The sequence below is a fragment of the Delphinapterus leucas genome, chromosome 1 (genome assembly GCF_059928025.1).
Source record: "Delphinapterus leucas isolate spDelLeu-1000000601 "Yukka" chromosome 1, BTC_Dleu_Yukka2, whole genome shotgun sequence".
NCBI classification, from domain to species: domain Eukaryota; kingdom Metazoa; phylum Chordata; class Mammalia; order Artiodactyla; family Monodontidae; genus Delphinapterus; species Delphinapterus leucas.
Window position 1 is genome coordinate 161934350 of NC_143129.1, and position 27999 is coordinate 161962348.

At 42.1% G+C, this 27999-nt stretch overlaps 1 protein-coding gene across 2 annotated transcripts; it reads left to right on the forward strand.

Moving 5' to 3' along the window:
• The first annotated feature begins 308 nt into the window (after positions 1-308).
• Positions 309-27999, forward strand: CLSPN (claspin). 2 transcript variants are annotated; one of them, XM_022575216.2, is made up of 25 exons: positions 313-491; positions 3792-3900; positions 4420-4868; positions 5491-5652; positions 6543-6620; positions 6953-7025; positions 7594-7702; positions 7890-8470; positions 12566-12757; positions 14860-15101; positions 16045-16223; positions 16325-16389; positions 17293-17492; positions 18138-18292; positions 19624-19850; positions 20434-20545; positions 21860-21935; positions 22155-22258; positions 24760-24924; positions 25036-25157; positions 25406-25533; positions 26082-26187; positions 26783-26865; positions 27136-27297; positions 27614-27999. In XM_022575216.2, exons 1-25 carry the CDS (start codon positions 468-470, stop codon positions 27722-27724), a joined length of 4014 nt encoding a protein of 1337 aa, XP_022430924.2. In that variant the 5' UTR covers positions 313-467; the 3' UTR covers positions 27725-27999. The 2 variants fall into 2 exon arrangements, 1 of the variants encoding a protein (XP_022430924.2); XR_016387830.1 differs by lacking the exon at positions 26783-26865 and having other exon boundaries at positions 309-491; positions 27614-27727.

Consider the following 27999-nt stretch of genomic DNA (forward strand, 5'->3'; position numbering starts at 1 on the left):
GATGACTTCAGGTGCCCAGGGATCTTCTGGCTCAATTCCCGCCTGGAGGGCTTACTCCTCAAAACGCGCTTGATGGGAGCTGCCGCGCTACGGTAAAGGTCAAAGGTCACCGCTCGCACGTTAAAGTCTTGCAAGGCCAGAGGGTCTGGTCGCCAGGCAGCCAGGACACCTCCAGCCTCCCCCTGCCTCAGTTGACAAGAGGAGCCGCGACCCGCCAACCTAACCCAGATTATATTCAACGGGCCGGCCGAAGGAGCTTCGATTGGTAGGACAGGATGGGGGCGCGGCCTCATGTAGAAAGCCTCCTCTGGATTGGTGCAAATCATTGAGGGCGGAGCATCCACTCCGGCTGGGCGCGAAAGCTCGAACGGTGCTGCCTGGCAGGAGACTGCGGGAGCAGCTGCGTCCCGGTTGCGGGAAGCGGAGACCTGCTTCTTCCTGAGCGGCGCGCTGCGGAGGCCGGAGTCATGACGGGAGAAGTGGTTTCCGAGGTGAGTTTATGCACTTGCCTCTATCTGAAGCTGCGGAGGCCCGGCGCGAAGGGGTGTGGTGGGGCAGGGGTCGAGCCGGCCGAGTGGGTCGTGGAGGCTGGGAGGACTACAGCTCCCGGCGTGCACTGCGGCGGCTCGGCTTCGCGGCTCCGCGGAGATAAAACCACAGGCCCCGAGCGCTCGGGATCCCGCGGTCGATCCCGGCGCTGGGGTCCCCGCGCCTCGGTCCCCTCGGGGAGGTTGCTCCTGGTCTTTGCGGCGCGCGCAGCCCGCCGCCAGCCTCTGCTCAGCCCGCCCCTTTGGCGCGTTTCCTGCGGCGGGAGCTCTTCCTCCAACTGCGCCCCAAAAAGGAGGAAGGACCAGGCCGAACCGGGCCGCTAGGGTGAGGGGCAGCATTAACTGTAAATGGACGGCAGGAGTCTTAGAGACTTCGAAATTGGGTCTGGAAGAGGCCTCTGAGGTCATCACACAGGGTCCCGAGAGGTGAAGGTACCAGTCTCGGAGCCTTCCGGGAGGTGACTGGCTGGTCGCTGTCGGAATTGGCGTAGAAACGACATCTGTTTCCAGATCTGTGTTCTTTTCTGGGGCTGAGACTGGAGTGAGACACTGGTCTTGGGAGCAAAATTTAACGGGGCGCTTTAAGATAATTTTTAAAATTAATTTTTACTGAAGTATAGTTGAATTATAATGTGTTAATTACTGCTGTACAGCAAAGTGACTCAGTTATACATATATGTACATTCTTTTTCTTATTCTTTTCCGTTGTGTTTATCACAGGATATTGAATAGAGTTCCCTGTGCTATACAGTAGGACCTTGTGGTTCAAGATAATACTTTAATGCACTATTTTTAAAAATAAAAATTAATGCAAAAAATTCCATTATTTGATTTTGAACAAAATATCAAACTTTGAAACGAAGACAAGATCCGACCCTGTGTTTGCACTACTCTGTCTCACTCACCTCACACTCATCCTGGCCCTGGTTCAAAATAAACTTTATTTACAAAAGCAAGCAGTTGACCTCATGAGTCATAATTTGTCCGTTTGATTTTTTATTTTAATATTGCACTAAAATATCTTGATTACTGAGTGTTTTGAGACCTTCTAGCCTCACCCTGTTTCTGGCCCTGACTGTCGCTGGTTCTGCTGCAGATTGCCTAGAATACAGTGATTAAGCGTATCACCATGGGGCTTCCCTGGTGGCGCAGTGGTTGGGAATCTGCCTGCCAATGCAGGGGATACGGGTTCGAGCCCTGGTCCGGGAGGATCCCACATGCCGCGGAGCAACTAAGCCCGTGTGCCACAACTACTTAGCCTGCGCTCTAGACACCACGAGCCACAACTACTGAGCCCATGCACCACAACTGTTGAAGCCCGTGCGCCTGGAGCCTGTGCTCTGCAACGGGAGAGACCGCTGCAGTGAGAAGCCCGCGCACCGCAACAAAGAGCAGCCCCTGCTCGCTGCAACTAGAGAAAGACCGCGGGCAGCAACGAAGACCCAATGCAGCCAAAAATAAATAAATAAATCTATATTAAAAAAAAAAAAGAGTATCACCATGTATTGAGCTATGTGGTTACCTGAACTCAGTTTGCGTGTCCACTAATAGTCTTACTGCTTTCCATTGTTGGGAGGGTCATCAGCATATACATCATGATTCTCAGTGATATTCCTCTGTTTGTGTTATTTTTGGTTATAATTTTAATAATTGTACTAAACATTCAAATCAATTTAATAGTTGTTTGAGAAGCCATTAGGGTGAGGCCTTGTGACCTATTACATTACAGATGTATTTTCCCCCTTATTAATAAGTTGATTCAGAGTTCTATGAACCAAGCTTGGTCACTAACTAGTCAAGTCACCCAACATACCCCCGTCTCCTTAGATTTTTCACTTGTGACTTAAAAAAAATTTTTTGGGGGGGGGCTGAATTTCAGACATAAACATCGAAAAGCTGTTATAATGAACCCATCACCTAACTTCAGCAATTATCAAATCATGCCAGTCTTGTTTCATTTATACCCCCACCCACTTCCCCCCTTACTGAATTATTGGCAGCAAATTCCACACATATTTCATCCACAGATATTTCATCATGCATCTCTAAAAGGTAAGGGCTTTCCAAAAAAGATAACTACTATATTATTACCATACCTAAAAAATTTAGAATTATTGCTTGATATTAAATAGCTAATCAGTGTTTAGATTTCTTTGACTCATACATATACTTTCAGTTTGTTTGAATTAGGATCCGAACATGGCCCCTGCATACTGCAGTCGGTGATATGTGTGTGTGTAAATATCTTTACTCTCTTTATAAGTCCCCCTCCCTCTCTTTTTTCTTGCAATTTACTGTTAAAGAAACCACAGACTTTGTCCTATAGAGTTTCCCACACCTGGATTGCCTCTCTGTGATGTTATTTATCATGTCATTTGGATACACTGAGAAACACTTCACACAGTAAAACGCAATAAGTGCTTGATTCTTTAAATTTATTTACCATAACTCAAAATAAAGAGCTGGTCCTATAATAGCCTTCAAAGGTGAACAATGAATTTTAGTTTGTTTTCTTGTCCAGTAATTCTTTTTTTTTTCTTTTATAAATTATTTTATTTATTTATTTTTGGCCACATTGGGTCTTCGTTGCTGAGCGCAGGCTTTCTCTAGTTGCTGCGAGCGTTGCAGTGCGTGGGCTTCTCATTGTGGGGTCTTCCCTTTTTGTGGAGCACGAGCTCTAGGTGTGCGGCTTCAGTAGTTGTGGCACATGGGCTAAGTAGTTGTGGCTCTCGGGCTCTAGAGTGCAGGCTCAGTAGTTGTGGCTCACGGGCTTAGTTGCTCTGTGGCATGTGGGATCTTCCTGGACCAGGGATTGAACCCGTGTCCACTGCATTGGCAGGCAGATTCTTAACCACTGCGCCACCAGGGAAGTCCTGTCCAGTAATTCTTTTTTTTTTTTGCGGTACGCGGGCCTCTCACTGTTGTGGCCTCTCCCGTTGCGGAGCACAGGCTCCAGACGCGCAGGCTCAGCGGCCATGGCTCACCGGCCCAGCCGCTCCGCGGCATGTGGGATCTTCCCGGACCGGGGCACAAACCCATGTCCCCTGCATTGGCAGGCAGACTCTCCACTGCGCCACCAGGGAAGCCCATGTCCAGTAATTCTTAATGTCATCCTTTTGTTAAACCTCTGTATTGGTTTTTCCTTATTTCAGCCTGATGATCCCATGATAATTTGTGTATCTTTATGTACTTAGAGCTTTCTGTCACCTGCTGGTTAATACAAATTATATTCTCATTTTCTAGGTTCACCTAGAAATCAATGATTCAAAACTCATTTCACAAGAAGAAGCAGATAGTCCTTCAGACAGTGGACAGGGCAGCTGTGAAATAGTTGGGCTCTTGAGTGAACAAGGTTTGTAACAGTCAGTACTTTTATTTTTAGGAATAGAATGTGGCAGCTTGGGTTGTAAGGGGACTGGATTAATTTCATTATTCTCTGATGTATTAAATTATTAATGCTTAACCTTGTTTGTTCTGTTTATTATAAAAGCAAAATAATAGTGCTTGTACCCTTTTGAAAATAACCATTTCTATTATATTATCGAATGTATAATGTGTCTAGAAGATACCATATTGCCTGGTTGAATGCATTCATCCTATAATAAAAGGACTTTTAACACCTGCCAGAAGGATCAGAACAGCTTTACACATTGTAAATAATTACATTTCTTAGTAAGAGATATTTTTCCAGGGAAAATGGTTTTCAAAATATATTTTTAGATTTGCTTTGCTACAATCAGTTCTTAGTGTTAGTTACATAATTTCACAAGGTGATATATCACTTGGCTAATTGGATATGTTTTTGAGGAGTACAGGGACTAGGAAGAAGGCCAATGATGGTAGACTCTAAAAAAAATTGTGTTTTCTCCAGATTCAGATGAAGAGATATTTGTGAGTAAGAAATTGAAAAGCAGGAAGGTGCTACAAGAGAGTGATTCTGAACAAGAGGGCACAAATGCCTCTCCAGAGAAAACTACCTATGACGATATAGAGGAGGAAGATAAGGAGAACTTACATGCTGGAAAAAATGGAAAAGTCAGAAGGATTTACAGAACTCTGGTGAACAGTGATGAGAGTGACATCGAGGAGTCTTTGTGTCAGGAAAATCTTGAAACCCAAGTGACACCTTGCTTAGAGCTGAGTCTCCAACCTGAAAACTCTGCGGATTTTACAGTTGACAGAAAGATTTCCAAAAAACCCATACATGATAAAGAAGGAATTGGAGGAAAAGCAAAAGTAAAATCAAAGCGAAGACTCAAGAAAGAGGAGAGAAAGATGGAGAAAATTAAGCAGCTGAAAAAGAAGGAAACAAAAAATGAGGTACATTTAAAAGAATAATTTGCTGTTTCCAAGGCAGGTTAATGTTTTAGAAAAAGTTGCTTTTAGGAAAAACAGTTGCTTTTAGTTCTTGAGGTTGTTTCTGCACTCAGGATATACCTTCGAGTTGATTGTCTTGCAGTGAGGTATGTGATTTCAAATCCGTTGGTCTCATTCTCCATTTTGGATATGAGAGGACACCTTCCAAATAAATGGGTTTCTGATTTTCTTTGTGAGCACGTGGAGTTATTCTTTGCTGTTTCTGATCTGATGAAAATTAACTTTCATAGGATTTTTCATGCCTCCATCAGTCAAAAGTCTTGTTTGCTAACTGGAAAAACCATCCTCAAATTTTATAAGCTAGTTGCTTAATGAAGTATTTAATTGACTTTTCAGAAACAAATGTACTATTTATTAAGTTAATTTTGGACAATTGTGTAAAATCACAGCATGGACTTCAAAGGATGACTGTGGATTAGGAACCAGTGATAATGTTCTAGGATGCCATATACTTGTCTGTTGATGAAGCATGAGCTTTTTCTGTCCTGATGCAAATTGCTATATGGTGTTGTAAAACATTGGATTTGAAAATGATTGGATCTTGCTTTTTCTTTGTGTTACCCAGGAAGATGATGTGAAACAGCTATTTAATGACAGTGGCTGTCTACTTGTGGATAAAGACCTTTTTGAAACTGGGTTGGAGGAGGAAAATAACTCTCCATTAGAAGATGAAGAGTCATTAGAATCAATAAGGGAAGCTGTGAAAAACAAAGTAAAAAAGCACAAGGCAAGTAAAGACTGCAATTAGAGCTAACCCACTGCTTCTAACCTTTGCTTTGTTTTCTGATTTACTGTTGGAACCTTAATTTTTTTTTTTAACTGAAGAAAAGCACGTGTCAATTGATTTCAGTTTTTCAGCTGTTAATTTTGGAATTATGCAGTACAAATGATAGACGTGCTACGTTGTTTGGGAACTAGTATTTTCATTGCCCTAATAAGAATGTTGAGGAAAGTAAGATACTTTATGTTTTGTAAGAAACAGGTAAAAAAGGGGTCAGAGATGTAAATTTTATAATCTGGTGGCCTCTAGGAAGTGAACCTATAGGGTTTCAGGAAGGGTATCAAAGAGAAGCATCAGTCGAAGCATCGTTGTCTGGGCTTCCCTGGTGGCGCAGTGGTTGAGAGTCCGCCTGCCGATGCAGGGGACAGGGGTTCGTGCCCCGGTCTGGGAAGATCCCACATGCCGCGCAGCGGCTGGGCCTGTGAGCCATGGCCGCTGAGCCTGCGCATCCGGAGCCTGTGCTCCGCAACGGGAGAGGCCACTACAGTGAGAGGCCCGTGTACTGCAAAAAAAAAAGCATCGTGGTCCTGAGTGTTTGGAAGCATAATCATTCTTCCTGAGATTAGCTTCCTGGAAGTCATTGTCCCTCCTTAGGGAAAGATGTAATAGAGAGGTGTAAGAAATGAGGGCCCAAGCTCCATTGGAGACAACTAATGTGTTTTCTAGGCATTAGAGGATGCTGTGTGTCTAACATTTTATATTTGATAATTATTGATTTAGCATTAATGTAGCGTGATGTGATGTTGGAGTGCAAAAGCAGTCTTTGCGTAAGCAACATCCTCTTGTGTCAGTTTAATTTTTTTCCCTGTTAATCCATTTGCAATCTTCTCTTTTAGAGAAAGGAACCATCTTTGGAGAGTGAGGTCTATTCATTTGAAGAAGAAACTGAGTTATCAAAAGGCACCACGAGGAAGGTGACATAGAGCCCTATATAGTTGTCATGTTGAGCTCTTTTCCCAGGCGATTGTGGGTTTTTCGGGAGTTTTATTGTGTCTATCGTATTACCCTGATTCCTAGGATATTGCTTTGTGCATAGTAGGGACACAAATATGAATTGGACTGAATTAACTCTATGAGACTTGCAAATAAATGAGCTCCTGAAGTTTATATTGTTTTGATCTTATTAATGCTTACTGTTCCCTCTCCATCCTCTTTTCTTGGAGAGAGCAGACTTTTATGGGATGAATATCTATCAATCTTTCTGGATAATAGCATTAGTGTAATCTCACTTTTTGTTTTCTTTAAGGAAAGAAAGGCAGCCAAGTTAAGTAAGGAAGCATTAAAAAAATTGCATAGTGAGACTCAGCGCCTTATTCGAGGTAAAGAAACCTGTATGGTAAACACTGAGGCAAATCACATTATTTCTTTGTAAGCTCAACTTGGATGTTGGGGACTTTCCTTTTTTTTTTAACAATCTTAATATGAATGAGATTATAATAATCAAGTTTAGAATTGATCTTGATGAATGGCCATTGTTCTGAAGCCCCTGGAACATTAGTATAAACTGAGAAAATTTCCGGAACTGTAGTGGTGGTAATGAGGGAGTTTTTTAAAGGGTTGTCTATGGCCTAGCTGCATCAGGATCCCTTTTACAAACCTTTCAAATTTATAAATTCTTAGGCCCCACAGAAATTCTGATTCAGTAGGCTTGAAATGGGGTCCAAGAATCTCTATTTTTAAAAAACTTACTGGATCAATTTGATTTCACAGCTAATTTTAAAAGCCACTGGTCTTCAGGGAATTTTTTTGTAGTTGGAGCCTGCTTTTATTAAAGGCAGGTTTGTTTTCTATTTCTGGGGATGGCTTTGGCTGTTTAGTTAACTGATTGTAAAGTGACATTTCAGAATGTACAGTATATGTATTTGCTTGTTTTGTTCCATTTTCTAGAGGCTGCACTTAATCTTCCATATCATATGCCTGAGAATAAAACTGTTCATGAATTCTTCAAACGTAAACCCCGGCCCACTTGCCAGGGAAATGCCATGGCACTACTGAAGTAAGAAGCTTCTTTCCTTGTGATTATAATTTTCATAAATATTCAGTTCTGAGGCAAACACCTGGTGTAAAGAGTTCAGATTCCTCACTTCCTTAAAATTGATTTAAACGATTCATTACGTGCTAAGGGATAAGAATGTTTCACGTTTAGGATAATTTTCAACTCCAGGTTATTTTCCGTTCTCTAGGTCATCTAAGTATCAGGCAAGCCATCACAAAGAAATCACAGACACTGAAAATACAACTGAGATAAATAGTGACCACCATAGCAAAGATTCTGAGCAGACAACAGGTGCAGGATATGAAATGGAAATTAATGCACTCCCTGCAGTTTCAAAGGAACCCCAGATCACTACTGGATCAGATGAGTCTTGCAGTAAGAATTTGACAGGAAGTGAAGAGCTAGAAATTCCCGAGAAACAGGAGCAGAGTGATGCTAGACCTTCACCTGGGGACATCTCGGTGGCACGACAGGAATGCAGCTTCCTTGGGAATAAGGACAGTGAGGAGTATCAGGCTGGAGGGCTTGTGGCACCTGAACCTTGTGCCCTGGAGGAAGAAGAAGGCCTGAAAAAAACAGAAGAAGCAGATGAGAAGGTGGAAGAGCCCAGCCAGCAAACTAAATCAGCAGCAGTGGTGCCACCTGAAAGAGTGAGGAGGTTCACTGTGGATAGACTGAAGCAACTGGGAGTAGATGTTTTCATTCAGCCTCGGCTGGGTGCTGACAAAGATTCTTTTGTGATACTTGAAGAACCTGAAACCAACAGAGGTAATCCTTTGTATTGTGAGGAGCTTCTCTAGAGTGACTTGTTCTGGCAGCTTTCTAGTATTTGCCACTGTGGAGGACAGGGAATACAGGAGAAACAAATAATCACACATGGTCTTATTCTACAGATGTACCAGATACCAGATAGAAATCATTTAGATACATTTGGCAGGGTATTAGAATGTTCTAAACCTTGTTTAAATGGAAACCTGTTGACAGTCAATGTACAAAGCAGGGTACATTGCTGTTGTTTTATGGTATGACTTTGATAAAAGCATTTTTCAGTGTTTCACAGTTAGAAATATCTTGGTTCAGCAAATTGTCTGCAAAACTGAATTTCTTTTCTTTCTTTTCATTCATTCAACAAGTATTAAACTATCCACTACATGCAAGTGGCTGTAAGGCATACTTGAGAAATCTGACGTTTATCCTACACTTAAGGTACTTACGCTCTACCCGGGGAGATAAGCAGTAGGCAAATAACAGCAATACAAGGAAGTGACATCTTCTATCATGAACATGTGTCCCTGATAATTGGAAAAAGTTAAATAACATGGAGAAAAGGGAAGAGTATTCTTTGCTGAAAGAAACATTTAGAGTAAAGAATCATAGGAGTAAAGAGGAGGGATAAGTTTCTTACAATAGGTGATTAAAGAATAAGTGGATATAATTACTTGTTCACTACCTTCCCCTTTATACTTTGAGTAGGGATCTTCTGGCTTGTTCCTTACTCTGTCCCCCGTGCTTCCACAGTGGATGACACATTGTAGGCAGCCATGTTTACTGAATGAATGAAAGAATGAATGAATGATCCTTCAAGAGAGAAATCAAGTATTACCCACATTGGGTAGACTTCCTGACTTGTTGGTAAAATTAGGTGTTGCCTCCTCTGCAATGTGATATGATAATTAAGAGCTGAGGCTCTATAACAAGGTTGGGATCTGAATCTGGATTACACTATTCACTGTTTAAACTTGAGTCTGCTATTTGACCTCTCCAAGGCATCTTTTTTTTTTTTTTTTTTTTTTTTTGCGGTACGCGGGCCTTTCACTGTTGTGGCCCCCCGTACCGCGGAGCACAGGCTCCGGACGCACAGGCTCAGCGGCCATGGCCCACAGGCCCAGCCGCTCCACAGCATGTGGGATCTTCCCGGACCAGGGCACGAACCCGTGTCGCCTGCATTGGCAGGCGGACTCCCAACCACTGCGCCACCAGGGAAGCCCCAAGGCATCTTTTTTAAAAAATGAAACAACGCTATCTGGTTCACAGGGCTTTAGTGAAGATCTGTTGAAATAATGCATACAAGTGGATAGCATAAAGAAACACTCAAATGGTGGCTGCTTTTTCTATTATCAGTGAAATTATTTACATCAAGACTCTCCTTCATTAACTAACATATGGTTGGCAGGTGCTAGGTCAGCCACAGTCTTCGTTGATTGAATGGGTGGACTTTGTGGAAGTGGAGAGAAGGACGTTCTTAGAAGGGACAGAAAGAGCTCTGTGTGGTGCATATTGGGAGGACGTGTAAGTCAGTTTGACCAGAGCAGTTGCGGGGGTGGAAGGGTTTTGTAACAACTAGCATAGCTCTATTAGCAAAGAAGCGTGGAAATAAGCTGTTGCCTAGAACAGGGAGAGAAAGTTTTGTTGTATGGGACTAGAAGTTTTCTAAACAGTCTCAGACTGGGAAACAGAAAAGGGAAGAAACCTTTTTTTTTGCATACCTACTATATTAGACACTGATAGATCTTTTTATTAGTTATCTTTCTTAATTTTCATAGCCCCAGATATTATTTTGCAAATGAAGAGCCTGAGGTTTGGAGAGGTTGGGTAATTTTTCCAACATTACACTTGGCTTTTACAGGGAACTAGCACAATGCCTGGCTCATAGTAGGCACTTATTTTTAACTCAGAATATGTTTTCCTTCAGAAATAGTATTTGACATGAATATTGGGTTTCCAGATCAGCCTGTTTCATAATATATGAAGTTAGGATCAACATTTATTCATTCATGCAATAAACTTTTATTTAGCATGGTGTTGGGTGCTGTGTATGCAAGTAAGATGTAGTCCCTTCTCACGAGGAAATTAAAGCCTAGTAGGAGTAACAGGCAGAAAAGTTGGATGTTAAGTGCTGTGCATACTTTGAGCCTAGAGGAAGAGTTCCTCACAGGGAGTCAGGGAAGCTTCTGAAAGGAGTTCATACCTGAGCTGAGTCCTGAAAGCTGAGTAGGAGATATCAAGGCAGAGAGGTGAGGGAGGGCTTTCTTGGTGGAGGGGACAGAGCTACAAAAGACACAAAGACAAGAGAAAGCTCTGGTTAGCTGAAGTGAAGATTGCAAGGAGGTTGGTGACTAGAGGCCAGATCATGCAGGGCTTTTAGGTGGAGACATGAGCTGGAGCAGAGACTTTTCACTTAGGAGATGAAAGGTGTTGGGAAAAGACGGTGGAGGGAGAGGAGCTTGAACAGGGGTTCTATAGTGAGGAGGGTGGTGGTTGAGTCACGTAGTAAAGGGCAAGGAAAAGGGGTGCTCCAGTGGGTTGGCAGATGAAGAGTTTTGAGGGACCTGGCTTTCTCCAGAAGAATGAAGGCAACTCCTGCCTCACTCTTATTTAAGGTCCTGAGTAATTTCCTCCCCTTCCACTTCTTTTATTCTCTTGGCACCAGTGATGAGCTGCCTATTTCTGTTCCCTTTCCACTGCCACTACCTGTTGCTTCCAACTTACTAAAATAATATTAAATGGGATGCAGACTTACAGCTTCTCTCCCTGCTCTTTGGTTTGCAATGTAAACATGCCATCCTTTGGGATTGGATTTTTTCTATTAATAAATAATATTAGGGACTCAGAATAAAAAGGTTTCTTTCCAGTTCTTCTCTTTTTCTACTAAGACGCTCTAGGGAGGGAAAACCCACATCTACATGCTAAGCACAACACTACTAAAGTACGATTTGAGCGCATTTTAGAAAAAGAGCCAAACTTGGAGTATCTTGGACATTTTATCATGGAAGAGAACGCATGGCATGTGAAAATAGCCAGCATCCCTCAACCCCAAAGGAGCTTTTCTTCCTCTCCTTTCCTTTCTGTCAGCTCTTTTACACCAGATCCCACTATGGTATGACTGACTTGTTAAACAGAGTGAGAGAGGTAACAGCTAGCTGAGGGAGAAAGGAAAGAAAGTTCTGAGCAATAGCAGTGGGGAAGGAGGGAAAGGCCCTGTTGCTATTAGACCACTGAACTCATACTACGTGTGTGTGTGTGTGTGTGTGTGTGTGTGTGTGTGTATTCATATTCCCGTTTATATACAAGTAGGCCATGTGGTACAGGGACCACTTCTAACTGGGATTTCCTTTCTGATTGTACTGATATCTTTAAAATTTTGACGAAGAAACTTTTCCAGTCCTGCCGCTGACTTACATCACTCATTGCATTGATTGTTATTTTCTTTTTCCATTTTTTAAATTGACCTTACTCGTATTTAGTGAGATTGCTAATAAGCAGTGAAATGTTCAAAGAAGGGAATTTTGTAAAAGGAGACTGAAACCCATGAGAAATTAAGCCCTTGAATAATTGAGGAGTATGGTATTTTTTCTACCAGCTTAATACTTTTTTAAAAAGAAGTGCACATACTTATTTTTTTAACATCTTTATTGGAGTGTACTTGCTCTACAATGGTGTGTTAGTTTCTGCTTTATAACAAAATGATTAGTTTCTGCTTTATAACAAAGTGAATCAGCTATACATATACATATATCCCCATATCTCCTCCCTCTTGTGTCTGCCTCCCACCCTCCCTATCCCACCCCTCTAGGTGGTCACAAAGCACCGAGCTGATCTCCCTGAGGAATTGCACATATTTAGAAACTTCATTGTAAATTTCTACCCTAAAATGAGTTTTGAAGTATATTGAGGAAGTTGCAGCAGTCCATTAGTTTGGGTTAAGTTAAATGAATTGGACACAGGTGTTGGTAGCAAAGGAGATTTTGGTATTTCTCTGTGTGTGTTTTTTTCCCTACAAGTTTGTTGAACTTAAAACACAGCTTGTAATTCTTAACTGAAATCTTAAAGGCAAACTGACATACTGGTTGGCGTTTGGTTTAGAACTGGAAGCCTTGAAGCAGCGTTTCTGGAAGCATGCTAATCCAGCAGCCAAACCCAGGGCTGCTCAGAAGGTGAATGTGAACATCATAGTGAAAGATGTGGGCCCTGATGGAAAGGAAGAGCTCAAGGCAGATACGGTACCTGTGACTTTGGCAGCTGAGAAGCTGGATGGAGCAAGCCACACAAAACCAGGTATTTGCGTTCATGGGGGTTTCTTTGTTTATTTTTTTGGCTGGGGGCAGGGGTGGGTGCCTGGCTGTTTGTACTCTGGCAGGTCTTTATGGCTACTGAAGACCCTATAGTGAGACGTTATAGAATCTTTTTCCTTGGAGACTTTAGAGATGGGACAGCAGTACCTCTAGCATGATTCATGTGTGTAGCATTACCTAGTTGTGTGGGGTGGGTAAGAGGAATTATTTCTTAAACTAGCCTTTGTCTTATTGTTTAAAACAATATATCCATTGTAGAAAATACATGGAATAAACAAAAAACTTCTACAGTTCTCTATCAGAGACATCTTCTGTAATCATGTTTTATATCCTTTTAAACTTTTTGCATGTATTTTTTAAACAGACAGTACATGTCTGCTTAAAAAATAAAACAGTAATGCAATCATACTGTGCATTCTGCTTTGTAATCTGTATTAGGGACAGGTCTGTTGTTTCCACTCCCACTTTGAAAATACGAGTAATATATCACATAGAAAAACATTAAAACACTGAGGAAAAGGTATAAAATGAAAAATTAGTCTTCCCAAAGGCAACTTAACAATTTCTTGTGTGTTCTGGGAAAATTCATATATGCATATGCCATTGTGTGTGTGCGTGTGTGTGTGAGGGTGAGAGTGAGAGAGAGAGAGACATTGAACACTTATACTCTCTGCCAGGCACTGCTCTAGGTGCTTTATAGCAAATAACATTAGTGTCCTTATTTTATATGTGAAGAAACTGATATACAAAGCATTTAAACAACTTGCTCAAATTTATATAACTAGTAAGCAGTAGAACTAGCAGCCTAATCCAGACCGCCTAACTCAAGAGTTCACATATCAAGATACACATATTGCTTTGGGGGCTTTTTTTTTTTTTTTTTTTAACAGCTGTGTGATATTCCATTGTGCAAGTATAACATGATTTGTTTAACCATACTCCTATTAATGGACATTGTGTTTGTTTCAGTTTTGGTATTTCATACAATATTGCGTCCTAGTATCAGATATATGTTAGTAAATTTTGATGCAAAATTCCTTGCAGTGGAATCAGTGAGTCAAAAAAAAAAAAAAATATATATATATATATATATATATGTATCATCCCATTGTCCTTCAGAATAGTTGCACCGATTTACACTCTGAATCACGGTGTATAAAAGTTCCTGTTAAAAAAAAAAAAAAAAGAGTTCCTGTTTCTTCCAGTTAATAACAGATATTATCAAGCCTTCAAATTTTTGCCAAATATATAAAAAATGGTATCTCATTATTTTGATTTGTATTTCTAGTGAGAAGTGATGTTGAGCATTATTTTTAAAAATAATTTTTAATTTTATTTTTGGCTGCATTGGGTCTTTGTTGCTGTGCTCGGTCTTTCTCTAGTTGCGGCGAGCGGGGGCTACTCTTCATTGCGGTGCATGGGCTTCTCATTGCGGTGGCTTCTCTTGTTGCGGAGCACGGGCTCTAGGTGCGCGGGCTTCAGTAGTCGTGGCCCGCAGGCTCAGTAGCTGTGGCTCATGGGCTTAGTTGCTCCACGGCATGTGGGATCTTCCTGGACCAGGGCTCGAACCTGTGTCCTCTGCATTGGCAGGTGGATTCTTAACCACTGTGCCACCAGGGAAGCCCTTAAGCATTATTTTTAATTTTATTTACAATATATGTTCATTTTTCTGTGAACTACCAGTTCATATCGTTTGCCCATTTTACTCTTGAGTTGTTTCTCTTTTTCTTTAATGTGGATAAATTTATCAATATTTTCCTTCATGGCTTCTGAACCACAGACTTTTGAAGGCCCACTCCCCCCCCACCCATCTTTTTTTTTTTTTACCCTTTTAAATAATAATTTTATAATCTCTGTAATATATTATCCCAGGGTGTAGAGCATAATTATGGAAGTTATCTCCTACACTCAATTCATGATATTCTCCATTTGTTAAGATAACAAAAGCCTAGACTCCTAAGGTCTCTGATTTTCCTTTGGGGATGTGTCTAGAACACCTCTGGAGTTGCCTAAAGTGGACACTTGTGTTGTTGTAGTGTGTAGTTGGTCATTACGTCTGAAGCATCTCTTCATATTTCTGTTCAGGGGAAAAGCTTCAGGTGCTGAAAGCTAAGCTGCAAGAAGCAATGAAACTCCGAAGGTCTGAGGAGCGCCAAAAGCGCCAAGCATTACTTAAGTTAGATAATGAAGATGGATTTGAAGAAGAGGAGGAGGAGGAGGAAGAAATGACGGATCAGTCCGAGGAAGATGGAGAAGAGGAGGGAGAGGAAGCTTTGGAGGAAGAAGAGGCAAAAGAGGAGGAAGAGGAGGAAGAAGGCAATCAGGAGGTTTCTGGCAATTATGTGATTTTGTTACTAGATCATGATGAATAAGGAAGAGAGAAAATCAGATTTGAGTAAGAATATAATGAGCATGTTCAATTGTATAAGAGATTTCAGGGGCAGAGATAAATGTAGCTCCCATGTACTTAAATATTAGTGCTTTCAGTCCTTTCAGCACCAGGGAACACCTGCAGTTCACAGAGCCATAGCCTTGGCTTCTACCTGTTGGTTTACATATTGCACTATCATGCTAATATCGAAATGGTTTTGTATTAATAGAAATTTTATCTTTGTTGTTCATTTAGGTTTCTCTATTCAGAATAAAAAGCACTTTTAACCTTGGCCAGGTTGAGTTCTGGAATAAATTCTCAGACAGCCCGAGACCTTCCTGAGTTAATTTTATTCTTTGTTGAGGAAGGTATTTGTAGAAGGGCCTCTTGCCCTTTTTCTATAGTATTGTTTTCCACCTAGAGAAGACACATGATAATAGGACTTTTGGTATTAGAAAAAAGATCATCCTTGTTTGAACACTGGAGTCATTTAAAAGAACTGGTTAATGTTTAACCCTGGGTAAAGGAAGAGGAAAGCCGTGGCTGAACTGGGCAGGATGTCATAGTTTGTGGTTGGTTGGACGTCAGTAGTTGTCCTGCAGTCTCAGGCTAATCATGTAACCTCTCATTGACTCAATAAAATGATAATCCGGTTCTTTCATGATCTTGTGGCAGTTTTGGGAGGGTAAGGGTGAAGTAACGTAAGTATAAAAGAGCTTTAGAAGTGTCAGCGTAAATTGTGTTAACGATAATGGTTAGACCGAGCTTCCTTCAGGTTTACCTTTTCAGATTTAAGATGTGACTTGTAACTAAGCAGCCATATTTCAGGCTGACAGTGTGTTTGCTTTTAAATTTTTTGACTTGTATTATTCTGTTTTGGGGTTGTGTGATTGGTAAAGATTGCAGAATTCCTCCTCGGTAGTGAAGAAATAGAAACCAAAGATGAGAAAGAAATGGATAAAGAAAACAATGATGGCAATGGTGAAATTGGCAAGTCAGTTGGCCTTCTCTCTGTCCCCAAGCCTCTCTTGTCAGATTCTACCTTCCTTCTATTTAAGGACAACTCTTCCAAGATGGGGTAAGTAATTCTCTCTAAGGAAAGATAAGATTCCCTGGTATTTGCCCCTTTAGTAAGAAGCAGAAACAGATACTCAAACAATTTACCTTCTTATTTTGTAGTTACTCTGCTAGTGAAGAAAAATCAGAAATAGATGAAAACTCAGGCAAAAGACCTAGCAAACTAGGTAAGTAGTGACTCTTTCGCAGAACGTGACTTTTCTCTGATCCTCCAGCTTTGACACTTAAGGACTACAATTCCTTAAGGTTCCATTTTTTGGAACCCTAGTGCACTTTTCCCAGTCTTACCTGTGGCAATGACAGGAATTTATGAATTAGAATATTTTTCTTGGTCCAGTTTTTGAAAACTTACCTGCAGTTTCCACGAGCATGTAATAGGTCCTTAGTGAGTATGTGTTGATTGAACGAAACATGAAACATTTCTATCACATGTAGATCAAAGGAAGATGTGTAAGTGATTGGATAATGGAAAGAGTAATCATAGGCATTAGGCAGAAAGACAGGAACTTTCAGGTGTCACTTAGCTCACAGTGATAAACCCTGATTATATAATGTTATCTTAGTACCATAATTGACCTTTTTTTAAAAAAAATTTATTTTCTTTCTTTATTTTTGGCTGCGTTGGGTCTTCATTGCTGTGCGCAGGCTTTCTCTAGTTGCGGGGAACGGGGGCTACTCATCATTACGGTGCACGGGCCTCTCATTATGGTGGCTTCTCTTGCGGAGCACAGGCTCTAGACACGCGGGCTTCCGTAGTTGTGGCATGCAGGCTCAGTAGTTGTGGCTCGTGGGCTCTAGAGCACAGGCTCAGTAGTTGTGGCAGACAGGCTTAGTTGCTCCACGGCATGTGGGATCTTCCCGGACCAGGGCTCGAACCCGTGTCCCCTGCATTGGCAGGCGGATTATTAACCACTGCGCCCCTGTAATTGACCTTTAATGTAACGTTTTGGAACATGTAACTTGAGAGGTTTGCCAATGGGTCTTACCTGACAGTTTCATTCTCAACTCTTTTTCCTAAACAAATCTAACTTATTTCTGGAATCATGCACTTAAAAGTTATTTTTCTTTAGATGAAGATGATTCGTGCTCATTACTGACAAAGGAGAGCAGCCACAATAGCAGCTTTGAGCTGATAGGCTCCACAATTCCATCCTATCAGCCTTGCAACAGACAAACAGGCCGTGGGACCAGTCTTTTTCCTACAGCAGGAGGATTCAGATCTCCTTCTCCTGGACTATTTCGAGCCAGTTTGGTCAGCTCAGCTTCTAAGGTAAGATGGCAGTAGTTTTCTAATCTCCTTCCGCTTTTGCTTCCCACATTGCTAAATAAAGTGTGTCCAAGCCAACAACTCCCACCACATTGTGTATGTTTAGTTTAAAAAATCCACCCCTTTGTGTATTTTTATATATATATAAATTTATTTTATTTATTTATTTTTGGCTGCGTTGGGTCTTTGTTGCTGCACACGGGCTTTCTCTAGTTTCGGGGAACGGGGGCTACTCTTTGTTGCGTTGCGCGGGCTTCTCGTTGCTGTAGCTTCTCTTGTTGCGGAGCATGGGCTCTAGGTGCGCGAGCTTCAGTAGTTGTGGCTCACGGGCTTAGTTGCTCCGCGGCCTGTGGGATCTGCCCAGACCAGGGCTCGAACCCGTGTCCCCTGCATTGGCAGGCGGATTCTTAACCACTGCACCACCAGGGAAGTCCCCCCGCTTTGTGTATTAAAAACAAGCCTCATCCAAGGTTCTTACTTTCTTGAAAATATTTTTCTTTATGCTCCTCTTGGCTATGCATTGTCCTCCTCAACTGCAATTGCCTGAGAGTAGATTAAATTTTACAAATAGCAACTTCTGTTGTTGTCATGACAGTGAATGACATTTGTAAAATGTTTTGTTTTTGTTTGGTTTTGTTTTGGTGCCAGAGTTCAGGAAAGCTGTCTGAGCCTTCACTTCCCATAGAGGATTCCCAGGATCTGTATAACGCCTCCCCAGAGCCTAAGACACTTTTCCTAGGAGCAGGAGACTTCCAGTTCTGTTTAGAAGATGACACTCAGAGCCAACTGTTGGATGCAGATGGGTAGGTAGTTTTATGTTTCTGTGGGTGGATGGTGCTGGGTACTGCTTAATTTTGTTTAAAAATAAAGTGAGCTTCTGTCGCTCCATCTGTGCTTTCTCTTCTGAGAAAGAGAGGTGTACAGACCATTAGTATTACATTCCACACGTTTGAACAAAGTCTGTCTAGAAAATTAAAAGTAAATAGAATTGGGCTTCCCTGGTGGCGCAGTGGTTAAGAATCCGCCTGCCAATACAGGGGACACGGGCTCGAGCCCTGGTCTGGGAAGATCCCACATGCCATGGAGCAACTAAGCCCATGCGCCACAACTACTGAGCCTGCGCTCTAGATCCCGCGAGCCACAACTACTGAAGCCCGGGCGCCTAGAGCCCGTGCTCTGCAACAAGAGAAGCCACCACAATGAGAAGCCCACGCACCACAATGAAGAGTAGCCCCTGCTCGCCGCAACGAGAGAAAGCCTGCGCACAGCAATGAAGACCCAACGCAGCCAAAAATAGATAAATAAATAAATACATTTATTTAAAAAAAAAAAAAGAAAAAGTAAATAGCCTTGCTGGCATTCTGATCCTTCAATTTCTGCATTGTATGACATGCATAGCTCTTATAAGGTCATCAGATTTCTCTGCATCCATCCTACTATGTTAGGATTGTTGGGTAGGATTGAGAATTGACACTTTTGTGGCACATTACATGGCCATAACACCAAGCCCTACTCTAGCACCATTTGAAGCCAAAAATTATTCTTTACCCTTCACCTTTTTTTTTAGAATTGCTTTTTTTTTAAATTTAATTTATTTATTTATCTTTTTAATTTTGGCTGCATTGGGTCTTTGTTGCTGTGCATGGGCTTTCTCTAGTTGTGGCAAGTGGGGGCTACTCTTCGTTGTGGTGGCTTCTCTTGTTGTGGAGCATGAGCTCTAGGTGTGCGGGCTTCAGTAGTTGTGCCACGTGGCCTCAGTAGTTGTGGCTTGTGGGCTCAGTAGTTGTGGCTTGTGGGCTCTAGAGCGCAGGCTCAGTAGTTGTGGCTTAGTTGCTCTGCAGCACGTGGGATCTTTCTGGACCAGGGCATGAACCTGTGTCCCCTGCATTGGCAGGCAGGTTCTTAACCACTGCACCACTAGGGAAGTCCCATGCCCTTTACCTTTCGAATAGGCTTTATTCTTTCATAAACTCCCCCCTCCCTCTTTAGATTGTCACAGGCTAAAGTGTGACACTCTTGTCTTCTGGTTCAGGATTCAGCTTCTAACTTTGGTATTGGAGATGAGTTCGGGCTTTTCACCCACCACTTTGTTTTTTTCCTGGAGAATTTCTTACGCTCTTCATTGGGCTTGTAGGTTCTTAAATGTTAGAAACCACAGGAATCAGTACCAAGCTTTGAAGCCTCGATTGCCGTTGGCCAGTATGGATGAGAACGCCATGGATGCCAACATGGATGAGCTGTTGGATTTGTGTACGGGAAAGTTCACATCTCAGGCTGAAAAACCTCTGTCCAGGAAGAGCGACAAGAAAGAGAACATGGAGGAACTTCTGGATCTGTGTTCAGGAAAATTTACTTCTCAGGGTAATTATCCAACAGAGCATCAGGCTCACCACAGCCAAATATCTTAAGTCAGTGTCCTTGAAAAGAAGCCCCTTACTGTCAGGTGAGAAGTTCACAGAAAACAGAGCTGTGGTGGATTCTTGAGCATAGGTTGCATGCACTGCTTAGCTCCTGACATTCAGAGCTCTTACTTTCTTAGAGTGGTGAAGTATCAACTTCAAACTGCTTTACCTTTGGCCATATGACTTGTCATTTATGGCTAATATGTGTGCAAACCTTAGAGCAGTGTCTGCTGCATAGAATATTCCATATAAATGCTAACTTATTACTTCCACCTGCACACCCCTTTCTCCCCCCTCACACCTCTGCTAGAACGTAAGCTGTTTGGGAGCTGCGATCTTTGTTTTGTTTGCTGCTGTCTTCCTGGCGCCTGGCACATAGTAAGCACTAAATAAGGATTTGTTGAATGAATGAATGAATGGGGAGCTCTTTTTGGCAAGCCTACCTTAGAACTGTGTTGAGCCGGCATGTCTTCAGATGGCTGGGGAGAGAGGATAAAGCTGTCATTTCTTGGTGACAAATCTTTTTCTTCATTGTGATATAGATGTCTCTACTCTGGCTCCATCAGAGTTAAATAAGCAGGAGAAGGAGAACAGTCTGGGTGATCCAATGGAAGAAGCACTTGCTCTTTGCTCAGGCTCTTTCCCAACAGACAGGTGAGTCTCAGTGATTGGAGGGAACTTGGCAAGTCTGGTGTTCTGACAAAATACTGGGGTAGGTTCTCTGGGCTCAGGAATAAATGGTCATCTTAGGGGCTTCATATCCTGTCTGAGAGTCTTGCAGTCTGTTTGAGTCTCATATTTGCATAGTAAGGAAATTATAATGCTTTCATTTAGTTGGTGGGGAGCAGGGTTAAAAAAGGCAAGAAAAAGCACATGAAAGTTCTCAATGTCACTAATAATTAAGAAAATGCAGAGGCTTCCCTGGTGGCGCAGTGGTTGAGAATCCACCTGCCAATGCAGGGGACATGGGTTCAAGCCCTGGTCTGGGAAGATCCCTCATACTGTGGAGCAACTAAGCCCATGCGCCACAACTACTGAGCCTGTGCTCTAGAGCCTGTGAGCCACAACTACTGAGCCTGCGTACTCTAACTACTGAAGCCCACGCGCCTAGAGCCCGTGCTCTGCAATGAGAAGCCACCGCAATGAGAAGCCCGCACACTACAACGAAGAGTAGCCCCTGCTCGTCGCAACTATAGAAAGCCCGTGTGCAGCAGCGAAGACCCAACACAGCCAAAAATAAAAATAAATAAAATAAATAAATTTATTTTAAAAAGAAAAGAAAAGAAAATGCAAATCAAAACCATAATAAGATACTACCTCACACCCAGCAGTTATTCCACTTTTGGCTATATACACAAAAGAAGCGAGAACAGCATCTGTAATAGATATTTGTACACCCATGTTCATAGCATTATTTGTAATAGTCAAAAGGTGGAAGCATCCCAAGTGGATACATGCACAGTGGAATAATATTCAGCATTTAAAAAGGAAGGAAATTCTGATACATGCTACAGCATGGATGAACTGTGAGGAGATTATGCTAAGTGAAGTAAGCTAGTCACAAAAAGACAAATACTGTATGATTCCACTCACATGAGGTACTTAGTCAAATTCGTAGACACAAAGTAGAAGGGTGGTTGCTAGGGATTGTGGGGAGGGAAGAATGGGGAGTTGCTGTTGAAAGGGTATAGAGTTTTAGTTTTGTAAGATGAAGAGTTCTGGAGGTTAGTTGCATAACAATGTGAATGTACTTAGCACTAATGAACTGTACACTTAAAATGGTTAAGATAGTAAACTATGTTGTGTGTATTTTATCACAATTTAAAAAATTTTTTTAAAGGCAAGATATCTCGTTTCCTGTTTCTTGAAGAGACTGTTGGTGCTATAAAATATTTTCATTTCCTAAGTTGGCTGACTGCTTGTAGTTTGCTTTCAGCTCGTTTATTGATTTGTTGATTTGCATTTTAGGGAAGAAGAAGGTGAAGAGGAGGAATTTGGAGACTTTCAGCTTGTCCCAAACGGTAATGAGTTTGATAGTGATGAGGTGAGTTCAAAGGGGACAGAGTAATCGTAACCGAACTCCATGTATTGCTGCTGTGTTTGCTTGTTTTGTAGTTTGAGTTCTTGAGAATTCTGTTTGGCATGTTATCAGAAGCAATTTCCTAGAATCAAATGTTTGGGCAGAAGTTTATAAATTCCTGTCTTAGTTGAGGACACATTTTATTCTGTGTAACTTTGCATGTGATACTATATGATTTTGCAGGATGAACACAGTGACTCTGACAATGAAGACCCGGCACTAGAAGACCATGAAGATAATGATGAGGAAGACCCCCTGCAGCAATCCGAGAAGTTGAAAAGGCAAATGTAGGTGTTACGTCCCTTCCTTCAGTTGCAAGAAAGTTCTCCTGACAGTTGAATTGTAGCTTGCTACATTTGCTGGTTCTATTTTTGCTTTTTGTGGTTAACACAGATTAAATAAAAGCCATTTACGTGATACCTCTTGAGTATTCAAAGATGGTCACGTCCTCCTCAAGTGATTCCTATACTAAACATCCCTAGTTCTTCAGCTGTTTCTCACGTGACATTGCTTCCAGACTCTTCACGTGTATAGAAACTCTCTTTATCTTCAGGTGTGGTCTGACTACTGCTCTATATAGTGGTACAACCACATCCCTTGTTCTGGTTGCATACTACTTTATAAAGTAGCCAAAGAGCATAAGAGCTGAGTCACTGTGGATCCTGAGGATCTAGTAGATGACTAAAATTCCCCATGTCTTTTTTCCTGTGAATTACTGTCATTCCAGGTTTTCCTCATCCTAGTCTCAGGCAAATGACCCCCCTTTATTTTTTTAATATTTTGTTGTCGTTTTGATCATGAAAGTAAGCCATATATTTTGGAATATTTCAAAGAATACAGAAAGACATAAATAAAAAGTCATCCAGGAACTTCCCTGGTGGTGCAGTGGTTAAGAATCCACCTGCCAATGCAGGGGACACAGGTTCGATCCCTGGTCTGGGACAATCCCACATGCCACGGAGCAACTAAGCCCGTGCGCCACAACTACTGAGCCTGTACTCTAGAGCCCAAGAGCCACAACTACTGAGCCCGAGTGCTGCAACTACTGAAGCCCGCATGCCCAGAGCCCGTGCTCTGCAACAAGAGAAGCCACTGAAAAGAGAAGCCTGCGCACCACAACAAAGAGTAGCCCCTGCTCACCGCAACTAGAGAAAGCCCGCGTGCAGCAACAAAGACCCAACGCAGCCAAAAAAAAAAGAGTCATCCGTGTCCACTGTCCAGGATATTTTTGAAAGTGGTGGTGGTGGTTATTATTACCTCATAACTTTTTTTCAGGCATATATTTTTATGTGGTTGAGATCTGTACAATTTTTTTTGTATGTACAATTTTGCATCTTGCTTTTTTTTCCTACTTACCATATCTGTAAGCCTTTTTCCTTGATATTGAAGGTTTTATAAAAACCATTTAAATAGGTATTCCACATTTTATTATTTGTGGATGACTTTTGGAATTCAAATATAGGACATCATATTGATCCTTATTAGATTTATTTTGTTGTTTTTAGCCCATCATTCCATTCTGTTGAGATCAGTTTGGGCTTCTAATTTGTCACCTGTCAAATTAACTATTCATACAGCTTTGGGCCATCTATAGATTTTTTTTCTAAGGCAATGGTTCTTAAACCTTATTTAACTATAGAGTCCTTTGTTCAAATGAAATCTTATAAAGAATGGCAGCTAAAAATTGAACTGCTCAAAGAGGGTAGATGGGAAGATTGAGAAGCTTAGTGGCTATTGGCCCCTGAAGGAATTCTTCAGGAACCCTAGGAGTTAGAGGAACTCAGCTTTAAAATAATAATGGAAGTCTTTCATAAAAAATCAGCCTTCGGGGCTTCCCTGGTGGTGCAGTGGTTGAGAGTCTGCCTGCCGATGCAGGGGACACCGGTTCGAGCCCTGGTCTGGGAGGAGATCCCACATGCCGCGGAGCAACTGGGCCCGTGAGCCACAACTACTGAGCCTGCCTGCCTGGAGCCGTGCTCCACAGCGAGAGGCCGCAACAGTGAGAGGCCCGCGCACCGCGATGAAGAGCGGCCCCCGCTCGCCGCAACTGGAGAAAGCCCTCGCACAGAAACGAAGACCCAACACAGCCAAAAATAAATAAATAAATTTATTTAAAAAAAAAAATCAGCCTTCAGAAAGCCATCAAGCTTCTGCCACTCATGACCATAGGTGACAGCACTTTGAACTCAGATGACAGCAGATTTGTTCTCGATGTGAGCTGAAGTCAGAAAAACTAACTTGTAGTGGTTTTGATTATTGCTAACTCTGAGCTTCAGTCATACCTCTAACTTGAGGGTCAAGATTTGGCGGGCTGTAAGAAGACTACAGTCTATTACCTTTCCATACTATACTATCTCTAGTCTGTCTCCTGAAGCTGGTAAGCTTAAATACAAGACAAAATAGTTTGAACCTTCTAGCAGGTATGTCTCAAATATATAGAGGAGATTGAGAGTTCTGGCTTTAGAGTCACCAACCTAGGTTGAATCCAGGCTCTGCTGCCTCCCAGCTAGCTATGTGACCATTGGTAAGTTGTTTACTCTCTGAGTCTCAGTTCCTTCAACTGAAAATTGAAAGGAATAAAAATACTCCTCCTTGAGATAACGCAGTAATGCTCCAAAGCACAGTTATTGGCACACAGTATATATTAAATAATAGACTTTTAAGTATTATCAAAATGTATTATTATTATCAATTTAATCTTATTGTTATTAGAGATGGCTCTGTGTTCTGCTTTTCTCATTGCTGTGTGTATATTCATTGTTGTATTTTCTAATTTTCAATTTTCCAGGAGATTGAAGAAATACCTGGAGGATGAGGCAGAGGTGTCAGGGAGTGACGTGGGAAGTGAAGATGAGTATGATGGGGAAGAGCTTGATGAATATGAAGAGGATGTAATTGATGAATTACTTCCTTCTGATGAGGAACTGCAGAGTCAAATCAAGAAAATACACATGTCAGTATCCCAGCAAGCCCTTCTGAATAATGAATGGGGTGTGTCTTAAGGCAGGCCCTATAACCAGCCAGAGTGGTCCTGGTTTTGAACACCGTATTTCTCCTGTTGTAGGAAAACAATGTTGGATGATGATAAACGACAGTTACGTTTGTACCAAGAAAGGTACCTTGCTGATGGGGACCTGCACAGTGATGGTCCTGGACGAATGAGGAAATTCCGATGGAAGAACATAGGTATTTTGATTGTTGCCTTTAGAAGCAAATTGTACAAAGGTACATGTTTGTCCAGTTTAAGACAGCAAGAGGAAATCAAAACTATAGCAGGCAGCTGTGGAGGACCTTGCCTTGACCTTTATTTTCTGTTAATGGATAGGAAAAGCTTGTGTCGGTGTATTGTAAATGAAAAGGGTTCGTTGTGTCTGTTGAGACACCCTCTCTAGTGGGGAGTGCAGAATGCTAATAGCCTTAACTCTTTGCTTTAGATGATGCTTCCCAGATGGACTTGTTCCACAGAGACTCTGATGATGATCAGACTGAAGAACAGCTTGATGAGACGGAAGCCAGATGGAGGAAGGAGCGAATTGAACGAGAGCAGTGGCTTCGGGACCAGGTAGGAAGCCTGCAAGAAATTCTCCTATTCCGACCCTACTTATGAGGTCACTCCGTCACCCAGCTTGTCATGATAGTCGTCAAAATCTTGGGCAATATATTGCTGTCCCCCTTTTTTTTTTTTTTTTTTTTGTGGTACGCAGGCCTCTCACCATTGTGGCCTCTCCCGCTGCGGAGCACAGGCTCCGGACGCGCAGGCTCAGCGGCCATGGCTCACAGGGCCAGCCGCTCCGCGGCATGTGGGATCCTCCCGGACCGGGGTACAAACCCGTGTCCCCTGCATTGGCAGGTGGACTCTCAACCACTGCGCCACCAGGGAAACCCTGCTGTCCCTTTTAATCCTTGAATTTTCTTTTGTGCTTTGAGAAGGTTACCATGGGCAGTTCTAGTCATGTTTTTGTCCAAAATCCTTTTTTTTTTTTGTCTAAAGCAACAAAGAGTTGCAAAAAGGAAAACAAATGCTGTCCCAAGTACTCTAGCTTCCAGGCTGTACTAATTATTTGGAGGAGCTGTGGGCTTCTGTTAATGCTGTCTGATTTTTATTTTCAGGCACAGCAGGGGAAAATTGCAGCTGAAGAAGAAGAGGAGATTGGGGAAGATAGTCAGTTTATGATGCTGGCCAAGAAAGTTACAGCCAAAGCTCTGCAGAAGAATGGTGAGCTCTTAGTCCTCCTCAGGGTCTGGCCCCCGGGATTGTTAGTGCTGGAGCCTTAGAGGTGACTCCAGCCTTCGGGGGCTGGTGCAGCTTACTCATGGGCCGGCGTCTAATGTTATCTTAAAGAGGCCCCTCAGATGGGGAGAGACAGTATTCTTTCCATCTTAGACTATTGGGCAGTCGACATTGTGATTGTGAGTATATGTAGCTGGTTTTGCTTTATGTTCTAAGGCAGCTCAGAGGATTGAATTCTGGCTTCTTTATTCAGTTGCCCAGGATTATATACTTAAGTGTTAGAGCTGGAATTTGAACCCAGATATGCCTAACCCCAGAGCTGAAGCTCTTAAACACTCCTTAACACTCTTACCACTCTTGTATTTTCTTATTATTACTGTTAATTCGACAATAAGTTCAGCTGAGTTGTCTGTCTTCTCTTAAGCCACTTAAGTGTACTTTCAAGTCATGATTATAAAATAATCAGAGTTCCTATGGCTTTAGTTTATTGGTTTAGTTAAAGGCTTGTTAGCTTGTTTAGATTTAAAAGTAATTCTATGCAGCTTTGTCCAGAACAAGCCTCTCTGTCTTTTCTTTTCAGTCAGTCGCACTGTGGTTATTCAAGAATCAGAGTCTTTATTCAGAAATCCTTTTGAAGCCACCAAACCAGGAAGTGACAACCAGGTTAGTTGGGGACCTTGTTAGCCTGATGTCATGATCTTCAGTGTTATAAAGGCCCAGGTCAAGTTAAGGGAATGCTCTTTCATTAGGGGAGGGAGGTGGCTGCAAGAAATGGAAGTAGATGTCAAAGGAGCCTACCATTTCTTTTCTACTTGAGCAGGGTAGGACTGTGTCCCCTCAATACCTGGTGGAGGCAGGGAGGCGCTGACTTCTCATTCTTCCCTTGGCACTTGGAATTTGATACCAGGAATTTGATGACTCTTCTTTCCTCAGCTGAAGATGGGCTCACTGCTAAACCAGCCCAAAGCTGTGCTTCAGAAACTGGCTGCCCTGTCTGACCTCAACCCTAGTGCTCCCCGAAATTCAAGAAACTTTGTCTTCCACACACTTTCTCCTGTCAAGGCTGAGGCAGCAAAGGAATCATCTAAGCCTCGGGTAGGGAATTTGAGAACTGATTTGGTGAATCTCCACAGCAGAGTGAATGAATGAATGAATGAATGAATTGAATTGAATTGAAAAAATATATATATTTCTGGCTTAAAGGCTTAAATGCTGCAGTGTTAATCTTGCACTCCCAATAAGGTACAAGGGGATTGCTACCTGCAGTAAGTAATCAGCTTTGAAACTTGCCTGGAAATTTTCTATTTCTTTTTTTCTAATGATCCGTGATTTAACTATGAGCTGCTTAAGGGCTAAGTGAAGCTAAGTACTTGTATGAAGGTCTTGAGTTGGCTCTTTCTCTGCTCTCTAGGTAAGGAGAAGAGGTCCGTCTTTAATGACATCCCCTTCACCTAAGCGCCTCAAAACATATGATAGCGCTTCAGGATCGAAGCAAAGCATCTTCAGATACTTGGAAAGCTAACACCACAAGGGCACCGGCACCTGTGTTGAGACTTCGTTGAGAAGTTTCTGGCATTGAAGGTTGGAATCGATGCTCACGTGGATTATCCCCCCTTCCTTCATAATCAATGCATTAAGGTTGAGGACAGAGATTCCAGTTCTTTCCACTGCATGGCTCTGGACATCTCTTTCCTAGTATTACTTCCTGGGTTGGCCACTAACTTAATTCTTCAGTGTTTACAACATCAACTTATGGGATACCTGGGTGTCCTCCATTAAATATTTGACATTTTATCC